Source organism: Equus caballus, chromosome 1 (genome assembly GCF_041296265.1).
Source record: "Equus caballus isolate H_3958 breed thoroughbred chromosome 1, TB-T2T, whole genome shotgun sequence".
Taxonomy (NCBI): Eukaryota; Metazoa; Chordata; class Mammalia; order Perissodactyla; family Equidae; genus Equus; species Equus caballus.
The window spans coordinates 39,850,310-39,871,872 of NC_091684.1; the positions used below are offsets into that span (position 1 = coordinate 39,850,310).

Consider the following 21,563-nt stretch of genomic DNA (forward strand, 5'->3'; position numbering starts at 1 on the left):
TTTTAGATTTTATTTTAATTAATGTAAATAGCCACATAGTCACTATGGTATTGGACAGCACAGCTCTAGATATAGGCTTCTACTGTGAGATGCTTGCTTCCCCCCACCCACTTTGATGGAAGTAGCAGATGTCTTGGGAGACACCAGTTTCTTGAGTGTGCAGCTTTTACATCTTAGGTAGTTCAATAAGAAACTTGCCCTTATCTTCTGGGCACAGTGATCTTTGGCTGTATGTAGGGAATATATGTATGTATCTCTGTTCAAAAGGAGCTTAGAAATGCTATTCTCTCTGCCATTCCTTCCCTGTATATATCCCAATGAATATCTCTTTTTGAAAGATATCTGTGTGCTTGTGTCTATGGAAGACTTTATATTCAAGGTAGAACTTGCTTAGAAGTAACAGATGATGGCAGTAGAGAGCACAGGTAGCTAGCTTTACTTAAGAAACTCTTTGTAAGACTTCATTAAAAAGCATTATATGTTGTTCATAAGATTCTCCAACGCTTTTTCTTTAACCTCCCTCCTTCAGTTTTTTCCTTAACTTCTTGAAGTTTCTTGGCAAAGATAACTTTAACAAACCAGTTTTCAGGACTCAGCTCTGTGGCCTAGCTCCTTGGGTGTATCATCCAGATGGTTCTTTGAGATTGCCAACAACCTGGCTTGTTGGGTTTATCTTCTAGAACTTCCTTGAAATACATCTTAGCCCTTTCATTGTTCTTTCCTCCACTTTATTATTTTGCCAATTCTTTCTCACAAGTGATCTCTGGAGACTGGATTCTCTGACTTGAAAACCTGTTTCGAAACTTTCTGCCTTGGCTATCTGAGTCTGTGAGTCTGAGAATCTTATGTAAGATGAGAAGTCTAAGATAAGAGACTTAGGCAAACATGGTGAGCCAATCATGCAGTAGATTTCATTCCTATGCCTTGTCCCCTCAGACAGTGAATAATCTGAACAATAATGCTTGGCTGCTTTGGCACCAAGCAGGAGAGATTTTCTTTTCTTTGAATATGGGTGCGTCCTCCCTGACATGGATTGTCTTTCAGGTTTGAGATTTTGAGCCATAGACACACTATGAGGTGAAATGTCATCAAAGATCTGTCTTTACTCTCTAAATAGGATGCTAAGCAGTTAAAATTTTCTAGGTTCCCGTTCCTTTGCAAAACTGAATAAATAAAGAGCAGTAAGATAGTTCATTCTTATATGCCTTTGTGATTGCAAAGCGTAACATCAGAGGACCTGTTTGATGAACCAGTTCTACCATTTTCTAGCTGTATGACTTTAAACAATTAACTCCAATTTCCAAATACTTCATTTGTGATATGACAGTAATGTTTATATTATTGTATAAATACATAAAATATATTTTTATATCTATATAAATTTATATTTTTATACCTAATATACTTTTATATAATTTTTATATTATATTTACATATAAATATAATAATTATTATAGTTCTACTTATAGAACTATAGTGAGAATGCTGAGGTAATATAATCAAAGATCAAGAAAAAGTGAGCTAATGACCAAGCAGAATAAGAAATTAGTTGTTAGCGTTAGTATTGGCATTATCATTTTTAGTGTGTGTATCTGTGTGTGTGAGAGAGATCCAGGCACTCAGTGGATGGGGCAGAGGAGGATGTCCATCAGCAAGCAGGTCCAGGCCTTTCCCCAGGTGGTTTTCCTCTTTGGCAATTTTTAGCACTGGTGGGAGGAGCAGCCTAACCTGCCTCTGAGCCGATGGCCTCTGGGAACAGTGGCACCTTGATGTGAGCTTCAGTCAAGCATAGTCCAGAGAGCCTCTCTTGGGCCTCTTCAGGTCAGGGGGCTGTGACACACCCAAGCACAGGTCACTGCAAAACCTCTTGGGCAGACTCGCTGTCAAGGTGCTGGGCATCGCCAGGTTTTCTGGTCAACCCCACTCATGCAGGCACATTTAACATCACTCATGACCAGGAATCCATTATGTAGAAAAGCTTAACCTGGGGCACTTGGCAGTGAATTCCTCTTACCATCCCCAAATATGAGCCTGCAGAGCATTTGGGAACCCTTGGGTCTTCCTTCTCTCAGTCACTGAGTGGTCACTAGGATTCTCCCTCCCCAGGCAATCAAGCCCTCAATCCCTCCCCATAGATGTTTGATGGGAAAGCCTTCTTTTTCTCTCATCTCTATCTTTCCTGAGGCTCCATCTGATGGCAGAATTTGAGCGTGTGTATATGCATTTTTAAAATCAAGTTACTAAGATTATACTTTGCATACAATAAAGTGTACCCATTTTAAGTATATAATTTGATGAGTTTTGAGAAATGTGTATACACATGTAACCACTACCACTATCTTTTTATAGGCTCTTTGTATCACCCACAAAGAGTCCCGGGTGTGCCTTCCTAGTCTATCCCAACCCCACCCTCGACCATCCCCAGGCATCCATTGATCTGCTTTCCATCACTAGAGATGAGATCAGTATTAGAAAAGAGATTAGGTCATTATCTTTTGAAGAGAAATTATTTCCTGCTGCTAGCCAGCTCTCATCAGAGCAATATAAAGTAAACTGTATTTTGGGTTTTGTTTTTACAAAAGAAATAGAAAAATGCCCAACTGTGAGAATCATTTCTTCCACTTCCCACCTTGAAGCGATGAGACTTGCAGGGCAAAATTCTACTCAATGTGAGTTGGGTTTGCTCTACCAATTCCATCTGTAATAATATCTGCTGAAGAGAAATGCTTTCTTTTAAAATAACAAGAAGAAAACCTCTTAATCCTTTCAAAGAAAACAGCAACAACAGAAAAGCCCATAGAAAGTAAGTCCCTTCATCTAACTTTGAATCAGCAAACATTGTACTTGAGTGGATCCACCCACTCCTGCCAAGCCTCTCTCACATCCCAGCTTCTGCCTCCCAGCTCCACCCAGTGAACAGTTCTAGAAGCTTAGGGAGCTTGAGTGTGTATACTAGAAAAAAACCACAGGAATAAAAAGTGCCTATACTGATAAAGGTATGTTTAGTCCATAAACAACAGGACAACTCAGAAACATGCCTACACCAGAGAAACAGCTTACAGTTTGCATTCAAGATCAAGAATGCTTATACATTGGTATTTCACTGACCTCATGACTGCGATCTGCTTCTCTGCTCTTCTGAAAAGCCGGGATCCAAGCCGATTTGCTCTTCGGAAATCTTTCCAGTCTGGCTCAAGTAAGTGCTGCAGGAGCTATATAAAGGGAAAGTGGGGGTGGTAGGAATGCATCAGCTGATGCTTTCTCACTGTTTCTGAGCTGTTATGAAAGGGAAGGGGAACTGGAAAGTGAAACTGATCTAAAATCAAGAGGAAGGAAATGAAACTGAAGGTTGAGATCTGTGATTACTCAGTTGAACTGCAATGGTTAAAATCATGACTCTGGAACTATAGTTTGAGGGAATGTGAAAGCACTCCCAGACTCTAACCAGAAATCTAGAGTGGGCCCTAGTAAAGTCTGTGGGAGATGCTGCTGCTGGGGTTTCTGGGACCACATAGTGAGAAAAACCATTCCAGAATATTTTGTAAAAAATAGTTTCATCCAGTAAATATACTTGTGGGAGACAATTTGCTTCTGGAGACCTAGGTTTAATTCTGTGTTCAGTTTACTAGCTCTGGGGTTATCCATGAGTCAAATCACTGAGCCTGAATTTCCTTTTTGCCCCATACTCATTTAGGAAGCCACCTTGGAGTGAACCCCAAGCAGTTTAAATCTTGGAGTTCTAAGGCAGTCATTTAGTTTTCCCAGCTGTAAAATGGGAAGTAGTAAGACATGTAATATTGTTTAATGGCTGGCTGGCTAGCTGCTAAATTTATGTATTTATGCTTCGAGCAGTGAAGGAATGGTATCACTCTGAGAGACTTTGTTTTTCATTTTTATAAAATTTCCTAGCCATGATGTAAATATTCATAAAAACCTAGGGAGTATAGTCCTCATGTCTGAGTTGATGAAGGAATTGTCAGTTAGGTAGGAGAAAGACTCTGTAGGGGAGGAAGAACCGTTCCCCTACCCTCTAGGTCCTTCTGGCTGGTCTAAGAATTAAATGGACATGAGACAGAATAATAGGAGAAAATTAGACAGAGATGAATAACATGCGTACGTGGGAGAAACCCAGGAAATCTGAGTAAGTTGCCAAAATGGTGGAAGCCACTACCTTAAATACCATCTTCAGCTAAGGACAAAGGAGGATGTTGTGGAGAGTGGTTTGAGACTTCAGAGGGGCAGAAGGCAATTTACATGGAGGTGGAAAGGCAAATGTTGATAAACAAATGTTGACCGTGCCTTGCAAAGACAATGAGAGTTGGAGAGGACTTTCATTAAAAAGGTTCTTGTTAGGTTCCTCCCTGTCTATCACCCTAGTTTATATTATGCTATAGTTATCTTACGGTATCAGCTCCTTCCAGGAACAGGCCTTCTCTCTTACATTCTTTTAGGCAGTTAGGGGGAAGGTCAAAGTTTCTTCCTGAGTCTTTTGTTCTTAAAAAGTAGTCAAGCCAAGGAGACACATTTGGAGGTGGCAAATTCTGATGCCCCACATCTCCTTCCATTCTGAAGCTGCAGAAGGCAGAGACTTCTGTATAACACAACTGACACACGTTTTTTTCCAACAACTGGAGTATCGTAAGACACTTTCAGTTGAGAGGTTGTTGTCATGTCCAGTGAAAGTGAGCTGCAACTTGGAAAGACCTATAATTCTGATTGCTTATCTTCCTTAACAGTTTGTTATCCTGGTAGTAATAAAGTGACATACCTTGATAAAAGTAAACAATACTTGATAAATACTGTGATACTATGAAAGGTATAAATACCACCCTTACACCCAAGTAAGGGGACCCTGCCCTTGGTGCTGTGCTTTAGAGGGCCCCACATTTCACAGACACAAAAAATGTACATTTTTAAAAGAACACATGGCATCTCTGTTACTCAGAATCTGTTGCTTAATCCTGGCACGGTTGGACTTGGAACCCTGAACGTCCAGCTCAGGGAAAACGTATGTCTATCTCTTGACTTCTTGGCTCAAAACGAAAGGAAATTGAATTGTATCATGAAAGTTTCTGCATTGTGAGGATGCAGGTTTTAGAGACAGACACTGCTTGGAGTACAGAGAAGATGTGAGCGGCAGAAGCAGTTAGATCAGAGTAAAGGAAAATTTACTGAACTGGTCAAAGCCTTCCTCTCAACCTGTATGTAATAGGTTCTTGCATAATGAAGAATTATTTTCCAGCACAGTAGCACCAGCTTCCCATTTTTTTGCTTCTCTTCTTATTCTAATTCCTGGCTCAAGAAGCACTCATGAATCAGTGTGGTGTTTGCAACAGTTGCGTATGGTGGTTGAATAACATTCTGCTTACTAAGAAATTCACAGTACTCTAAAACGTGTACACTTGTAGATTTAGATTTAGACATTGAGTCAAATTTTCTTCTGCATTTGGACTCTTCCTTTGTGGGAATTTACTGATGAATGGTTCCTGGGTATGGGTGTTTAAAAATAAAATCATGTGGGAACAGATTTTCATACCCATACACTATTCAGAAAATAGAATACAGAATATCTCTAACATATCTATTGAGTGAAAAGCAATGACATTATTTGAAAAGGTGATAAGAAGGGCATGATACAATGAAAAAAAAAGTTAAAAATAGAAGATGATGAGAGAAAAGCTTGCTTTCTTTTTATACATTTGAAACAAGAGTGCTCATTCCCTATTCTATATTGAAATGTAATTCACATACCATACAATGCAGCCATTTAAAGTGTACAATTGAATATCTTTCAGCATTTCACAGAGCTGTGAACTGTCACTGCAATCGTTTTAGAACATTCTCATTACCCCCAAAAGAAACCCCATAATCCTTTGCTATAACCTCCACTCCTCTCATCTCTCCCAGCCAAAGGCAACCACTAACCTACTTTCTGTCTGTATAAATTTGCCACCTCTGGACATTTCCTGTAAAGAGAATCAAATAATATGTGACCTTTCATGACTGGCTTCTTTCATTTAGCCTAATGTTTTCAAGGTTCAGCTGTGTTGTGCATGTATCAGTAAGTACTTCATTTATTTTTATTACCAAATAATACTCCACTGTATAGATATACCTTATTTAATATATCAGTTCATCGGTTGATGCATCCACTTTTGACTGTTATGTATAATGCTACTATGAACATTCATATACAAGTTTAGGTGAATATGTTTTCATTTCTCTTTGGGTATACACCTAGGGATGGAATTGCTGTGTCATATGGTAACTGTATGTTAAACCATTTGAGGAACTTCCAGACTGTTTTCCAAAGTCATTGCACCAGTTTACATTAAAGATATTAGTCAGCTTCCCTGTTTGCAGCCTCCCAAGAAGGTGTAGATTACCAGCAAGGAGGCAGCTGCTCTGTAAATTCTAAGGAAAATGTCTAATTAGTCAAATTAAGTTAGTCTCTCCCCCAAAATAAATGATTGGGGAAATGGTGGAGGGAGGGAGGAAACAGGAGCATATGGTCTCTACTTGGAACCCACATTTCCCAGATTGGTATCCAAGGTTGAAGATACACATGGTAAGGATCCTAACAGTCTTATTTCTGTTTATCTTTAGGATTCTAACACTTCCATGCTTCTGGTCTTAGTGGAAGCAGATTGTGCAAGTCAGTTGACCAGAGGTGGGACGAAAGATGAAAGTGGAGCGTGACTCAAGGTTGGCTGCCCCAGGGACTGTGTTTGAGCCCTATGGAAAAAGGGGCTACTAGCAGAGGCTGATGAATCTTTCACTGAGGACTCTGAGGCTGAGGAGTAATTAGTAGTACTTGGAACACAGACAGGAATGAGAGAAATGTTCCTCCCGCCTTCATGGGCACTGAGACACTTGAGAACATTTTTGGCAGGGATATCAGTACTCTGAAGGTGGCAGTCAAATACAGAGAATGATGAGATGTGTTGAAGCAGTTTTGAGGACAGAGGACATTGATGGGTGTGGGTGCTGGAGCAATACCCATAGCAGATGTGATTAGATGATTCTGACGGACTTGTTCATCAACACCGAGGAGACACCTACTGGGGGCTTGTTATCTACCTGGGTGAGGATATGAGGGGAGTCAAACGTCCTGCACTGGGAGGTGTGGTTAAGAGCCAGGGAATTCAAGTCATTCCAATTGATGTGGCTCATTTCTTATCCCTGATAATGAGATTTCAGGAAACATGAGCTACGCTCATAATTTTCCTTATTGTTTTTCAGTCATTTCTGTTAGCTTTAAGTCTTCAATTAAATATCAAGTATAATATGTCATACACCTCTTCCCTAGCCTTTCCTCCTCTTTCCTTTCAGGGTCCTGTTCCAGCAAGGGTTTGGGTGGCATGCCATGCAATGACAAGATTACATACACCTGGTGTACCTTCTTTAGCCCTCTACAGGTGCCAGTGGTCCTCTCTCAAGGTCAGCTTACCTGCCCATCTTACCTTCCACTCAGAACACTCCTGGTTTTCCTCCCCAGGCACCAGGTCCAATAATAAGTCATTCAGGCAAAGTGAGCTAAACCTTTCCCCGAGATGGATGCTTGTCCAATTCAGTCCAATGGAATGAGTTTACCTTTGCAGCTGGTATGAATTGTGTTTTCCACCAGAGGCCTCTTGACAAACAAGAGCGACTTCAGGGCTTTGTGTCTCTTTCTATTTTGTACTTAATAGGGAAAACTCTCCAACATCCTTTAGAATGCCTCCAGGAGGGGGCATAACAGAATTGGCCACACTTCCTCATTCTCATAATGAATGCTCAGAAGAGGACAGAGAATATGGACACAGGATATTAACAAGATATAACAGAGAAGGGCAGCAACCCACCCTCTGTCAGTGTGGGGACAGGGTATTTGTGTATATGAAGCTGTGTGGTGGTGGGTGTCAGGGTAAGCCTGGACTCTTAAGGCTGTAGAAAAAAATGTTTCTTTTGTTCAGTGGTCATGATAGTAGACCAGTCTGGGTTCTATGGAGCCAGTTCATCCCCAGGGTAATGTTTCATTTATGCGTAGCTGAGTCTGGAAGACTTAAGGTACAGCAAAATTTCAGAAAAACCAGAACACTTGTTTATGTTCCATCACGCCTAAGTTATTCATTAATTAAATCTGTGTATTTTTTCAGGAATCCATACTTTGCATATTGATGATCTCAAGTGCACACACACTATTTTTAATACAGATAATAACATGAAAACCGTGTTACAGATGTTGAAATTTTTAATTTAAAAACACCTTGTATTTTATAATGTTTTAATTGCTTAATAAAATGTTAATATCTACTTAAACTAATTGAAATATAATTTGACATATAACACTGTGTAAATTTAAGGTGTACAACATGTTGATTTGATGTATTTTTATATTGTAATATGGTTGTCATTGTAGTGATAGTTAGCACTTCCATTACGCCATGTAATTATCATTTCTTTTATGTGGTAGGAATAATTAAAATCTTGTCTCTTAGTAGGTTTGATGATTCTAATACAATATTGTCCCTATAATCACTATAGTGTGCGTTAGATCTCTAGGACTTACTTATCTACAAGTTTGCAAGTTTCTACCCTTAAACAACATCTCTCCCATACCTCAGCCCCAGCCCCTGGTAACCACTATTTAAATTTAAGCTAATTCCAACAGGTAAACATTTTGCAACCCAAAGGGTGGCTGGTGATCTCATGCTGGCCCAGCTGACTCTGTTTTGCTTCACACTAACCTTGATGTTTCAGGTCATGCAGTATTTACCTAGAAAATCCCAATGACCACAAGCATACCATGAATTTTGTGGTTTCCCTGAAGATTTTCAGGGTTAAAAGAAATATTTGTATCACCTAATAGGCAATATTTCTAATGGGGGAGAAAAACCCTTCATTATTACTGTCATTTCCCAAGAACTCTCACTAGATCTTTAGCCACCAATGATTCCCCTCTTCTGTTGCATTGCTATCATCTTGAACCTGGGCTCATTAAAGCATTTTTGAACAAAGTAAGGCAGAAGTGAGAGAGGGGACACCAGCCCTCTCTAACCTTTGCTCCCTCAGCCATGGATGGACACAGCACATTAGTGTCTCTGCAGGATCTAAAATGACTGTAAGATGGAAAAACATTGCAAAAATGGACCACATTGCTACCGGTGTGAGCAATCTGGCTGCTTTATATCAACATAGAAACATACCCCAGGCATCACCCTATGCAGGGTGACTAAGCAAATGTCCCTGTGCAAACCGATCCCAAGAATTCCATTGGAAAATAGCCCCTTTACCAAGCCCCAGGACCTACCCCCACCCTAATGCCTCTCCCAGAACTCCATGAGCAATTCAAGTATTAACACCTGGCCCAGTAGAATTCTCCATAACCCTGACCTAGTACAGTGGCCAGTGTCTTAGTGCATGCCTATGCCACACCAGTTGTTAAATATTTTGAATATCAACTTGGTTGAGGGGTTTCAGCTCCCTTCTAGCAGTAGCCCTGTGGGCGCCATGCCCGGGTTCCTCATTCCTCAGCTAAAGATGCTGAAGGCATGAGGCTTCCAGAGTCCAAATCCCTTTCAGAGTTTTCATCTGCTTGCCCCGTTTCTCCATTTACCTCCTGAAGAAACGCCAAGAGATGCAAAGCCTCAGAATCGGCTCTGTTTCTAGACAGTCTGGTTTGGGCAATTTTTTCCAGCTTGTTTTTCATCTTTTCTTTCTCCTTGGACTCCTGGTTTATTTTCGCACCCTCTATAAAATGGAGGATGGCCTTGTCTTCACAGTTCATTTGATACACCTGAAAGTTGCCATATCGCAGATGGAGCACTTGTTTGGCTACAGAAGTAAGCTCTTTGCTGAATTCTTTTTGGAAGTAATACTTCCTCATACTGCCCTGCTTGTGCATAGAGGCAGGCAAGATAGGAGCAGGCATGAGAGAGATTTCCATTGATCTCATCAGCTTTCTTTAAATGATCCACAGCTCGTCCTATTAGTTCCTGTACCTTCTCTCTTTTCCCGTACACCTCATTCTCTCCTACCTTCTGTATTTGGAGGACTTTTTCCCTACAGCAGCACCCAGTACTTATTGAATACCTAGAATATACTTGGCACCATTCTGGGCACTAGGGATACATCAGTACACAAAGATCCTTGTATTCATGGAGCTATATTGTAGCAGGAAGAGAAGACAATAAAAGTATTATAGACTGATTTGTGCCCCTCCACCCATTCTTACGTTGAACCCCTCACCCTCAATGTGACTGTATTTGGAGATAGGGACCTTAAGGAGGTAATCAAGGTTAAATGAGATATATAGGTTGGGCCCTCATCCAATAGGACTGGTGTCCTATCTCTTTCTCTTTCCAAGCACATTCAGAGGAAAGGCCATGTGTGGATACAGCAGGAAGGTGTCCCTCTGCAACTCAGCAAGAGATCCCTCACCAGAAACCAACTTTGCTGGCACCTTAATCTTGAACTTCCAGCCTCCAGAACTGTGAGAAAATAAATTTACATTGTTTAAGCCACCCAGTCTGTGGTGTTTTGTTTTGGCAGCCCAAGTCAACTAATACAATAATAAATAATTAAATTAGATAGTGTGTGATAAATGCTACAGCAGAAAAGAGCAAGGAGAGAGGGTAAGACTAATTCTATCTAGGGGGAAGAAAGGAGTCAAAGTCTAACAGCTGCTAAGTGATAGAGCTAGAAACCTTTCTTGGCCTCAATTTCTTCACTGGTAAAATGGGAGTTATATTAATTCTTACCACACAGGATTTTATGAAGATTAAATGGACCATTATATATAAAGCCCTGAGAACAGTGCCTGTTACATAGTAAATGCCCAACAAAGACTAGCCATTACACCTACTACTGCCACCACTACTGGGAATGGCACTTACTTCTAGGGCTGGGGCATTCACCTAAAAGTGGCCTGTGCTTTAATGTGGGGCTTTAACTACAGTGTTGTCAGATATTGGTCACTGCCATTGGGTTGCCATTTCCGATTCTCTTTTTCTGTTGATCCTCTTTCTTGGCCATAGTGAGAAACTGGGATGATACTCCAGAGGAAGGAGAGTTAGGCCTTCCGTACAAAGGAATATTTGTGTGGTCAAAGAGCAGAAAAGTTTAAATCAGACCCAAAATATTTCAGAGTTGGGGAAAATCAAGGTTTGGGAACACTTTAATAGAAAAGAAATATTGCTCCCATAGGGCTAGCTTAACATGGGGCTAGCAGCTATAACAAAGAAACTCAAAATATAAATGACACTGTAAAAGAGGTTTATTTCTTGCTCACAGAACTGTCCAGGGGTGGTGTTCATCGACAGCTGGTAGGTTTTCTCCATGCAGGACACAGGTCTCTTCCATCATGTGGCTCTATCATCCCCTACAGCGTAAGAATTGACAGTAGAGAAGGCACACGTGTTTCTTATCCTCGAAGTGACACACATTCCTTTTACTCATATTTCATTAGGAACAACTAGTACATGGCCCACTTAGATGTTCGGGGAAGTTGGGAAATGTAGTTCAGACTGGAAGGTCTCTCCCACTGACAACTTCATGGTATGGAAGCAGGAGCACTCATTTGGGTGGGCCAGAGCTGTTTTTATCACAGTATCCTACTCTGGCCCTAAGTATCTTGGACCCTTCTTCCCAAATACAGAGCATACTAAGACCTTCCCAAGGGAGTCAACACAGAGTCAAGGCAATCATTGCACCAGCTCATAGTCAGGGATCTCTGGGTAATGCACCATTCTCCCCAGTGGTCTGGGTGTGACTCCTTGTGATAAAAAAACTAAAAGGCTAGATGAGACTGGGTAATTCATGTGAACCACGTGCAATGGTGGGGCGTGATAACCATAATACACACTCCAAATTGAAAAACGGGAAGATGGAGGCAACTCAGAGGTCATGAGTTGGTAGCAATGATAAAATGCTGCTGGATAGGCATTTTGAAGATCCTCTACCCTGGCAATGGTGGAAGTTTCTCAGTTAGACCCTGATTCTGCTCTCTGATGGGAACTCTCTTGCCCTCGTTCTCCACATCCCCGCCTCCATCCTCTGGGAGGTTCTTTTTGACATTGATCCTCTCATTCTGACCTCTTGTGCCATGGGGCGGGGGTTCTATTTTTACCTTGTTGGCCCCAGAGACCCCTGTCCTCATGTAGAAACTTTGTTGATAATATGCCTTTGGAGAGCATTTATTCAAGGCATTAGTGCCCTCGAAGAATGCCTCAAATATTTGTCAATGTTTGATTCTGAGAATAAAAAAGTTTTAGAAGTAGATTATCATGGAAGCATTGGTAGGTAAAAGAGAGGTGAAAAAAGCCACATAAAGGTACAAGGGACAAGAAGGGTAGTCAGAGGAAATGTGTGGAAATGTTTGTGTTCTTTGCTTGTATATGAATTCTGGATTTCTTTTGATGCTGGCAATGGGAATATTTGCACCTCTCTTATCAGCTACCTCACCAGGTCTCTGGAAGCAAAGCTTCTAGGGTCTTTCACAGTTTCCAACCAGACTTTGCACCTTTCTTTAGACTCCTTTTGTACTTCCTAACGGGCTAGAGGCAGTGCCCCCCAAACTTATGCAAGTCCAAGCAACACAGGCTAAAATTGCATCTCAGTGTCAGGGGAGGAAGGTATCACTATGAAATAAAAACCCTGGTCCCTGCCTTTCTGGAGTTCCTAATATGATTGCAAGATTAAACTTTCACACACGTCTAACAACAGAGAGGAAAGCCCTTCAAAACTGGAAAGCACATGGAATGGATGAGACATGAGACCTGAGGTGGTGTGTGTTGTCAACAGAAGTACAATATTGTAGTGTGAAATGTTAAAGATATGTACCTTTCATTTTGGTACGCTCTCATTTATCACATTATTGACACCCAGTGGGAGCCCAGGAGAATTTTGTTGCGCTAAAAGTAAATTCCCTGATACTGATGGTGAAAGAGACAGAGGAGAGTGGTCAAATGGAGGACAGTGGTCAGAGCAAACTTCCAGGAGGTAGTTAGATTTTCAAAAATTAATTTTGATGAACAAGCTCATGGATTGGTGAAAAGAGTTGGAGGACATTTTGTGTATTGTTGAGGTGGGGTGAGTGGGTGGGTGGTGGTAGAGATTAAGTCATGGGGAAGGACCTGGAAATAGACACTAGTCAATTATGTGCAGAGATTTTCAAACATTGATTAGTGTGGTCTGCACATGATAGGAACTAAATGCAGAGTGGACACCAATGAGGTGGTCACAGCATTCTGCCCTGACCATCTTTGTTTTGAATTTGTTTTGTTACTTACTTTATTTCACTATGTAATATTTGCTCTTGGAATCAAACTCAAAAAGATATACAGTTGAAAGTAAGCCTTCCTCTGATACAGACTCCCAGACAACCACTTTCCTCTTTAGAGGCTACTCCAGAGGGAATATATCCTTCCTAAATATTCTGTGCATACTTGTGATATGCCTTTTTTTTCTTTCCCCTCCTGCCCTTCCTTCTTTTGAATAATGTTAGCCTGCTATACACACTCTTCTGCACTTCTCTTTTTTACTTTTTAATATGTTTCAGAGATAGTGTTCTATGTTTTTATATTTAGAACTGCCTTATTATTTTTGACAAAGCTGCTTGGTTGCTCTGTGTATGAAATATTAAAGTTGAGTTAATGAGTTTCCTCTTGATGCATATTTGAGTTTTCAGTCTTGCTATAAACATAGCTTCATGAATATCCATGTACATGTCTTTGTATGTATATGCAAATAGAGAATCAGTTAATAGGAGTGGAATCACTGGGGCAAAGATTCATGTACACTTAATGGCCAGCAACAAATTCCCTCATCTAGACAATGTACAATCTCAATGGCAATGCACAATAGAGCCTGCTTACCCACATCCTTGTTATTACACTCTTAGGGAAAGTTTTTCTTTATTGACCTGAGATGGTCTCCCTTGTAGTGGATTTGCTTTGCTCTTAATAGGAATGACATTGATAATCATTTCATAGGTTTAGAGTCATTTTCATTTCCTGTTTGTGACTTTTGCCCATTTTTCCACTGAGTTGATTTTTCCTTATTGATTAACAGTAACTATTTCAGTGTTAAGGAAGTAAATCTTTTACCTAGTAATGTGTTGAAATAGTATTTTTAAGTTTGTCATTTATCTTTTGACTTTCTAAAGGTATCTCATCTATGCAATATGTTTTAATGTAGTTGGATTTATTAATATTTTATGCCTTCTATGTTTTGCTTCATACTTAGAACTTCTAGACCCCATGATTTAAAAAGTTCTCTCAAGAATTCTTGTAGTAATTTTATGATTTCTATTTTTTAAACATTTACAACTTTGATTTATATGGAATTTATTGTGGAGTTTAAGGAGCAAGGAAAGAGGACCAGTCATCAGAGGCATTCTATTCACTCATTCACATAGCAAATATGGAGTGTCTGCTGTGTGCCAGGCCATGTGCAAGGCACAGGGTATGAGTTGGGAATCTGGGTGATGCAAACTGAGAATAAACCAGCATCACATAGTCCCAAAGTAGGTGCTTTCCCTCAAAGGAGCTTTTGCTCAAAATATCTATAGGCCAGAGGAAAAGTGATACTGTATTTCCAGATCTAGATGAGAGAATTTTTGGAACCTGGAAAAAGAGACAGCTGTGTGGCCCTGCTCCTGCAAGTTGGGGCTTTTTCCTTCCCTGTTGTGACCACCAAACCAGGCCACCTACCATCTCTCTTGCTCTCCCTCTTCTCTCTCTGAAGCCCAGAAGCCTGATTATAGACTCTCTTGAGGGCCTCTGCTCTTCTGGGTGGTGGGCCTCACTTGTACCCTTGACCATTTCCTCACTGCCCTTCTCAGCCAGAGATGCAGGGGGACAAATCGGCCAGGGTCTGAGGCTGGATTGTTCAGCAGACATCCCAGTCCTCTCAGAGTCATTAGCCGTTGGGTGCCCTTTTCTATTGGTTCATGAATGAATCTGGAGAGTTGCCAACCTACAGCATCTGAGGCATTTTCAGAGAGTTATTTCTTGGCAGTTCTTCTTAAATTTATGATAGTTTTTCCTTCTCAGTCATTGTCCCATTTATGTTCAAGCCCTCCAGGTAGTGGTGGTTGGCAGTGTCATCGCACATCCTCTGGTGCTACTGAAAGTTGCTGTAGCACACGTGGAGCACTTGTCTCTCAACTGGAGTCAGATCCTTACTGAATTCTTTCTGGAAGTGATACTCTGCCTCATCATACTGACCTGTCAGGGCCAAGAGTCAGGCAAGGTCTGAGCAGACATGGGGAGGTTAATATTCCACTCAACAGCTTTCTTAAAATAATCTATAGCATTTTTCATTATTTACTCTAGTTCTTCTTCATTGTCATTAGTTGAGCACTTTATTGACCTCACTATTTGTCTGATTTTTGCTCTGTGGCAGCATCCAATCTGAGATGTTGGCAGACATTGTTTGGCACTGATTCTAAAGCCTCTTAAAGTAATTCTACAGCTGGGTCCAGAGTAACTTTATTGTGGTAAGATTTGGCTGCACTGCAGAGTACATCTGTTGGATATGGTGTTTTCTTCAAGGCCTCTTCCACTAGCTTTTGTCCTTCTACTTCTGTCTTGATCTTCTGAAGAGTCAGAGCCAGGAGAACATTCATATACTGCGGTTCTCAGGACTTGCCTGCATGGCCCAACTCAGAGGGTAAGTGGTGTTCTCTATTGCTGGCTTTGTTGCCCAGATGACAAAGTGTGATTGCCAATCCCAAGGAGAACTCTGGGTTGGTGGATTGCTTTTCCAGAGCCTTCTCAAAGCACTCCTTAGCCTGTTCATAATACTTTTCTCCTCATTTTAAAAGCACCCATCCTTCTTCATAGTCAATCTCAGGGCATTCAATTCTATGGGAGCTTGCAAACTTCTTGCAAACATTTCCCCCCTTCTTGATGTAAGCCTGTGCTTCTGAAAGTTGGCCCCTGTGATAGTATGCCCAGGCATAGTTTTCCCGGGTGAACAGACTTCTGTTTTTGCCTTGGTGGGCTTACCCTTGCAGGACAAACTCCTCTGCTTGGTGTAAGTATTCCAGAGTTGCCTTGTTCTGGCCTTTGAGGTGTATAACGTAGGTAAACAGAGTGTACATGATTGATTTTAATCAATCTTTAAACACTCTACCTGATCGTACACTCTTGTAAATCATCTAAGGAACTCTCTTCATCATATAAATACCAGATGAAAGGGCCTTTCGGTTGTGGTAAGACATTTTCCAAGGAATGTTTGGTGATTTCACTGTAGGGGAATAAAAGAGAACACTTTGGGATGTGAGTGAGCAGATGTACAAAGCAGCAGGTTTGGGGCAAGGCCATCTGACCACTTCTGAGAAGAGGTTAGACATGGAGAAGATGAGGAACTTGACAGACCTCTACCCATCCTCACATGCTAGTAACCTAAGCCATGGGTCTCACAGCCTCTTTTGCATGCTGTTTCAAGGTGTCTCAAAGGAAGCGGTGAGAGGATATTATCTGATGGACCAGCCATGGGTCCATCTCCCCACATCTTGTCATACTGATGTGGAGAGTTGGCACTCATCCTGAACAACACTGACTAAAGATTAGCTCAGCAGTCCTGGCCAGACCAACCTATGTGCAAGAGACCATTTCTTTCCACCCAGATTAGGTTCATTCCTGGATTGGACTGAACAGTTAGTTCTTCCTGCTAGTCTTTCTAAATGCATGCATATTAGTCAGGGGGCAAGAGGGCAGAGAGCGAGAGAATGAAGACAAACATGTATCTACTCAGAGTCAGGAGGAAGAGATGGAAAGGGGAAGAAGGTGAGAATGAATCATTTGCTTTTGACAAGTGACTATCCCCAAGGGAGATGAGCACAGTTATCAGTAAAGAGGAAGAGCTCACAATTTCGCTCAATGCCCAAAGAATGATTTTGATTTTTAATGTTATATTTGAATCTAAGTTGTTTTATAATGATTTTGAATTCTTTAACCTCCTAAAGTACACAGTGTGCACCCTTCTCACCAATAGCAGGTGTGCATTTCAAAGGTGTTTATTAAACATACAGAAGCACATTAATTGATGTAAGGAGATGATCAAGCTCTATATCTGAGACAAATGCAGGTTATCATGTATTCTGTCATATGTAAAATATAGTAGAACCTTGGGAAAGAAAATACATAATGATAATGAAAACAAGACCTAACGTTGATTGAGCGCTAATTACATGCCAGGCACTGTTCGAGGGGCTTTACATGTATTAACTCACATAATCCTCACCTCACCCAATGGGGCAGGAGGTATTATTATCCCCAATTTGCAGATGGGACACTTAAGAAACTTGTTCAAGGTCATATAGTTTATTTAGTGGCAGATGTAGACTTGAACCGAGGCAGTCTAGCTTCTCAGCTTACACTCTTAACTAGCAGTCTAAAGCTATAGATAGCGGTTATGTAAATAAAATTCACTTGTTAAACAAGTATTTGAAATACACATGTGAGTGTTTGTGTAGGTACATATACATAGCTACGAATGTTTGTTGAACAAGTAAATGAATTTATGTATCTATTTATATCTCTGTCATTCACTTGTTCAATAGATATTGGGGCAGGTGTCATTTTAGGCAGTAGGGATAAAAAATAGAAGAAGACAGGTCCTCAGTCTCTCTTGGCTCACATTCCAGTGGGAAATAACAACAAGAAACTACAAATATGAGACTGTACAAGAAAATATCCTGTTAGGACACTATCCAGTCATGATTACTGCTGTCCTGATGAAATTAAAACTGAATGCATTGGTCAGGATGTGCCTGAGTATTTGGTGGTGATCAGGCAGGAGCTAGAGTTACTTTAAGTAGAGTAGTTGGAAAAAGACTCTCTGAGAAGGGCATATTTAAGCTGTGACCTAAATGACAAGAAAGAACTAGGTCTTCAAAGATCTGGGAGTTGGGAATCCAGGCATAGAGAAGAGCAATTGCAAAGGCCCTAAGGCAGAAATGAACTTGGCTTGTTTAAGAAAAAGAAGCTGATGTGGCTGGTGCAGGGGGAGGCTTATGTGAGATAAGTGTTAGAATTACACAGGGTCAGATCACCTGGGGCCTGTCAGAGGGGATAAGGAGCATGAATGTTGTTCTAAGTGACATATAAAGCAATGGGCAAGGGTGGGCGTTGGGGGAGAGTTTAAGCAGAGGACTGACTTGATTTTGCATACATTTGAACAAAATCATTCTGGCTGCTGTATGGAGAATGGATTTTAGGAAGTCAAGTGTGGAAACTGCTGGAGCAGTTAGGGAGCTATTGCTGTGGTCCAGGCAAGAAGGGGTGGAGGCAAGAACTTGTGTGATAGCAGAAGAGAGAGAAGTGAACAGATCTGGGATACATTTGTGAAAGTTGGGTCAATGGGACTTGCTGATGTTTGGATTTGGCGTATAGGATAAAGAGAGAACTTAGGATTTTAGTAAGTTTTTGGCTTGAGCAACTTATTGGACAGTAGTAATGCTTACTGAGTTTAGGAAGACAACAGGAGAAATAGGTTTATTGGAGTAGCCAAGAGTTCTGTTTTGGAATAAATTGAGATGCCTATTGAACATCCAAGTGGAACTGTTGAGGCAATATCTGGATAGATGAGTCTAATATTCAGAGGTCACTGCTGGAGTGATAAATCTGGAAGTCCTGACTATGTAGGTAGTTCTGAAAGCCTTGGGTCTGAATGCCATTACCTATAGAAAGAATGTCGATGTAGAAAAGAGGGCATGCTCAACAGAGCCTTGGGGCACCATGACTTTCAGAGATTAGATAGAGGATGAGAAGCAGCAGAGCAGGCTGAAGAGTGGCCAGTGAGGAGGGAAGAAAACCAGATGGTGGTGCTATCCTAAGAACTAGTAAAATATGTTTCAGAGAGGAAGTGGTGAGATTAGTTCTTGAGAAAGGACTAAAATGAAGTCCTAAAAGTGACCATTGAATTTGGTAACATGTTGGTCATTGGTGACTTTTGTAAGAGATGTGTGTCAAGAGTAATGGAGGGAAATGATCACTTGGAATGAGTTGAGAAGGAAACAAGAAGTGAAAGGGCAATTCTAAGAAGTTTCACGGTGAAATCAGAAAGTTGGGTGGATATAGCTGGAGATAGATTTGGGGAGATTATTTTTGAAACTGGGTGATTTAACGAGTGTTTATATGCTGATGGGAGAGATTGAATAGGGATGAAAAAAATGATGATACATAAGAGCTGATAATTACTGGAGAGAAGTCTTTGAGTAGCTCAAATACAATGTAAATCAGAACAAAGTTGTGACGCTTGACTTTTTTTTTTTTTCACAATACGGATAATTCATCCAAATTATGGAGGGGAAGGCAGGCTAAGGGCACAGATTTAGGCAGGGTGAAGATTTAGTAGTGACAAATGAGGATGGTTTTATAAGTTTGCTTCTTAGGGAAGATATACACCAAAATGTTAGTGATACATTTTATGTTTATTTTCTTTTTGTTTCTCTCTTCTCCACCCATAAGTATTTACTTTTGACCATGCATTTCTGAAAATCAAGTAATATATATATCATAAGATCATGAAATCAGTACTAGACAATTTCCATTTCCTCCTCAGATCTATTCTTCATCCTTCTCCACTTACCTTTGTAAATATCAATGATCTCCACTGTGGTGGCTTCCCAGTGGGTTTGGCCAAAAGGAAACATAATAGGAGATCAGAGGGAGGGAGCAGTATCCTCAAATATTTACTTCTGGGGCTTCCACCCTCCAGAACTTCCCTCTAATGATGTCCACAGTTACTGTCAGTTGTCCCTCTACTTATAATTCTCTCTCTCTCTCTCTCTCTTTTTTTAATTAAGATTATGATAGTTTACAACTTTGTGAAATTTCAATTGTACATTATTGTTAGTCATGTTGTAGGTACTCCACTTCACCCTTTGTGCCCTCCCCCCACTACCCCTTTCCCCTGGTAACCACCAATCAGTTCTCTTTGTCTGCATGTTAACTTCCACCTATGAGTGGAGTCATACAGAGTTGGTCTTTCTCTGTCTGGTTTATTTCACTTCATATAATACCCTCAAGGTCCATCCATGTTGTTGTGAATGGGACGATTTTGTCCTTTTTATGACTGAGTAGTATTCCATTGTATATATATACCATATCTTATTTATCCAATCATCAGTTGCTGGGCACTTAGGTTGGTTCCATGACTTGGCTATTGTAAATAATGCTGCGATGAACACAGGGGTTCATGGGACTTTTGGAATTGCTGATTTCAGGTTCTTCTGACAGATACCCAGTAGTGAGATGGCTGGGTCATAAGGTATTTCTATTTTTAACTTTTTGAGAAATCTCCATACTGTTTTCCACAGTGGCTGCACCAGTTTGCATTCCAACCAACAGTGTATGAGGGTTCCTTTTTCTCCACAACCTCTCCAACATTTGTCACTCTTGGTTTTGGATATTTTTGCCATTCTAACAGGTGTAAGGTGATATCTTAGTGTAGTTTTGATTTGCATTTCCCTGATTATTAGTGATGATGAGCATCTTTTCATGTGTCTATTGGCCATCCGTATATCTTCTTTGGAGAAATGTCTGTTCATGTCCCCTGCCCATTTTTTGATCAGGTTGTTTGATTTTTTGTTGTTGAGCTGTGTGAGTTCTTAATATATTATGGAGATTAACCCTTTGTCGGATAAATAACTTGTAAATATTTTTTCCCAATTAGTGGGCTGCTTTTTTGTTTCAATCCTGTTTTCCCTTGCCTTGAAGAAGCTCTTTAGTCTGATGAAGTCCCATTTGTTTATTCTTTCTATTGTTTCCCTCGTCTGAGGGGTTATGGTGTCTGAAAAGATTCTTTTGAAACTGATGTCAAAGAGTGTACTGCCTATATTCTCTTCTAGAAGAGTTATTGTTTCAGGCCTAATCTTTAGGTCTTTGATCCATTTTGAGTTTATTTTTGTGAATGGTGAAAAAGAATGGTCAATTTTCATTATTTTACATGTGGCTGTCCAGTTTTCCCAGCACCATTTCTTCAAGAGACTTTCTTTTCTGCATTGTAGGCCCTCAGCTCCCTTGTCAAAGATTAGCTGTCCATAAATGTGTGGTTTTATTTCTGGGCTTTCAATTCTGTTCCATTGATCTGTGTACCTGTTTTTGTACCAGTACCATGCTGTTTTGATTACTGTAGCTTTGTAGTATGCTTTGAAGTCAGGGATTGTGATGCCTCTGGCTTTGTTCTTCTTTCTCCGGATTGCTTTAGCAATTTGGGGTCTTTTGTTGCCCCATATAAATTTTAGGATTCTTTGTTCAATGTCTGTAAAGAATGTCATTGGGATTCTGATTGGGATAGCATTGAATCTGTAGATTGCTTCAGGTAGTATGGGCATTTTAACTATGTTTATTCTTCCAATCCATGTGCATGGAATGTCTTTCTATCTCTTTATGTCGTCATCAATTTCTTTCAAGAAAGTCTTGTAGTTTTCGTTGTATAGATCTTTCACTTCCTTGGTTAAATTTTTCCTGAGGTATTTTATTCTTTTTGTTGTGATCGTGAATGGGATTGAGTTCTTGAGATCTTTTTCTGTTAGTTCATTGTTAGCGTATAGAAATGCTACTGATTTA

At 40.5% G+C, this 21,563-nt stretch overlaps 2 protein-coding genes and 1 pseudogene across 15 annotated transcripts in view; 1 reads left to right on the forward strand and 2 right to left on the reverse strand.

Moving 5' to 3' along the window:
- The window catches only part of IFIT1B (interferon induced protein with tetratricopeptide repeats 1B), a 17,051-nt gene extending 13,672 nt beyond the window's left edge, over positions 1–3,379 (reverse strand). The window contains exon 1 of one of the 2 annotated variants that reach the window (XM_023643016.2): positions 3,109–3,379. In XM_023643016.2, coding sequence (XP_023498784.1) covers positions 3,109–3,113 — 5 coding nt within the window. In that variant the 5' untranslated portion in view covers positions 3,114–3,379. The remainder of the gene's footprint in view (positions 1–3,108) is intronic. The other variant, XM_023643031.2, reaches the window with a different exon arrangement.
- The window catches only part of LIPA (lipase A, lysosomal acid type), a 194,384-nt gene that overhangs the window by 32,850 nt on the left and 139,971 nt on the right, over positions 1–21,563 (forward strand). For 6 of the 13 annotated variants that reach the window (XM_070224578.1, XM_070224612.1, XM_070224634.1 and 3 more), the window contains exon 1: positions 2,902–3,196. The exons of 4 other annotated variants lie outside the window; for them this stretch is intronic. The gene's annotated coding sequence lies outside the window, so the exon portion shown is untranslated. Of the gene's footprint in view, positions 1–2,887; positions 3,197–21,563 lie in introns of those variants that run through there. 3 more of the 13 variants (XM_070224585.1, XM_070224551.1, XM_070224648.1) reach the window with 3 other exon arrangements.
- LOC102147759 (interferon-induced protein with tetratricopeptide repeats 2-like) lies at positions 9,392–16,087 on the reverse strand (annotated as a pseudogene).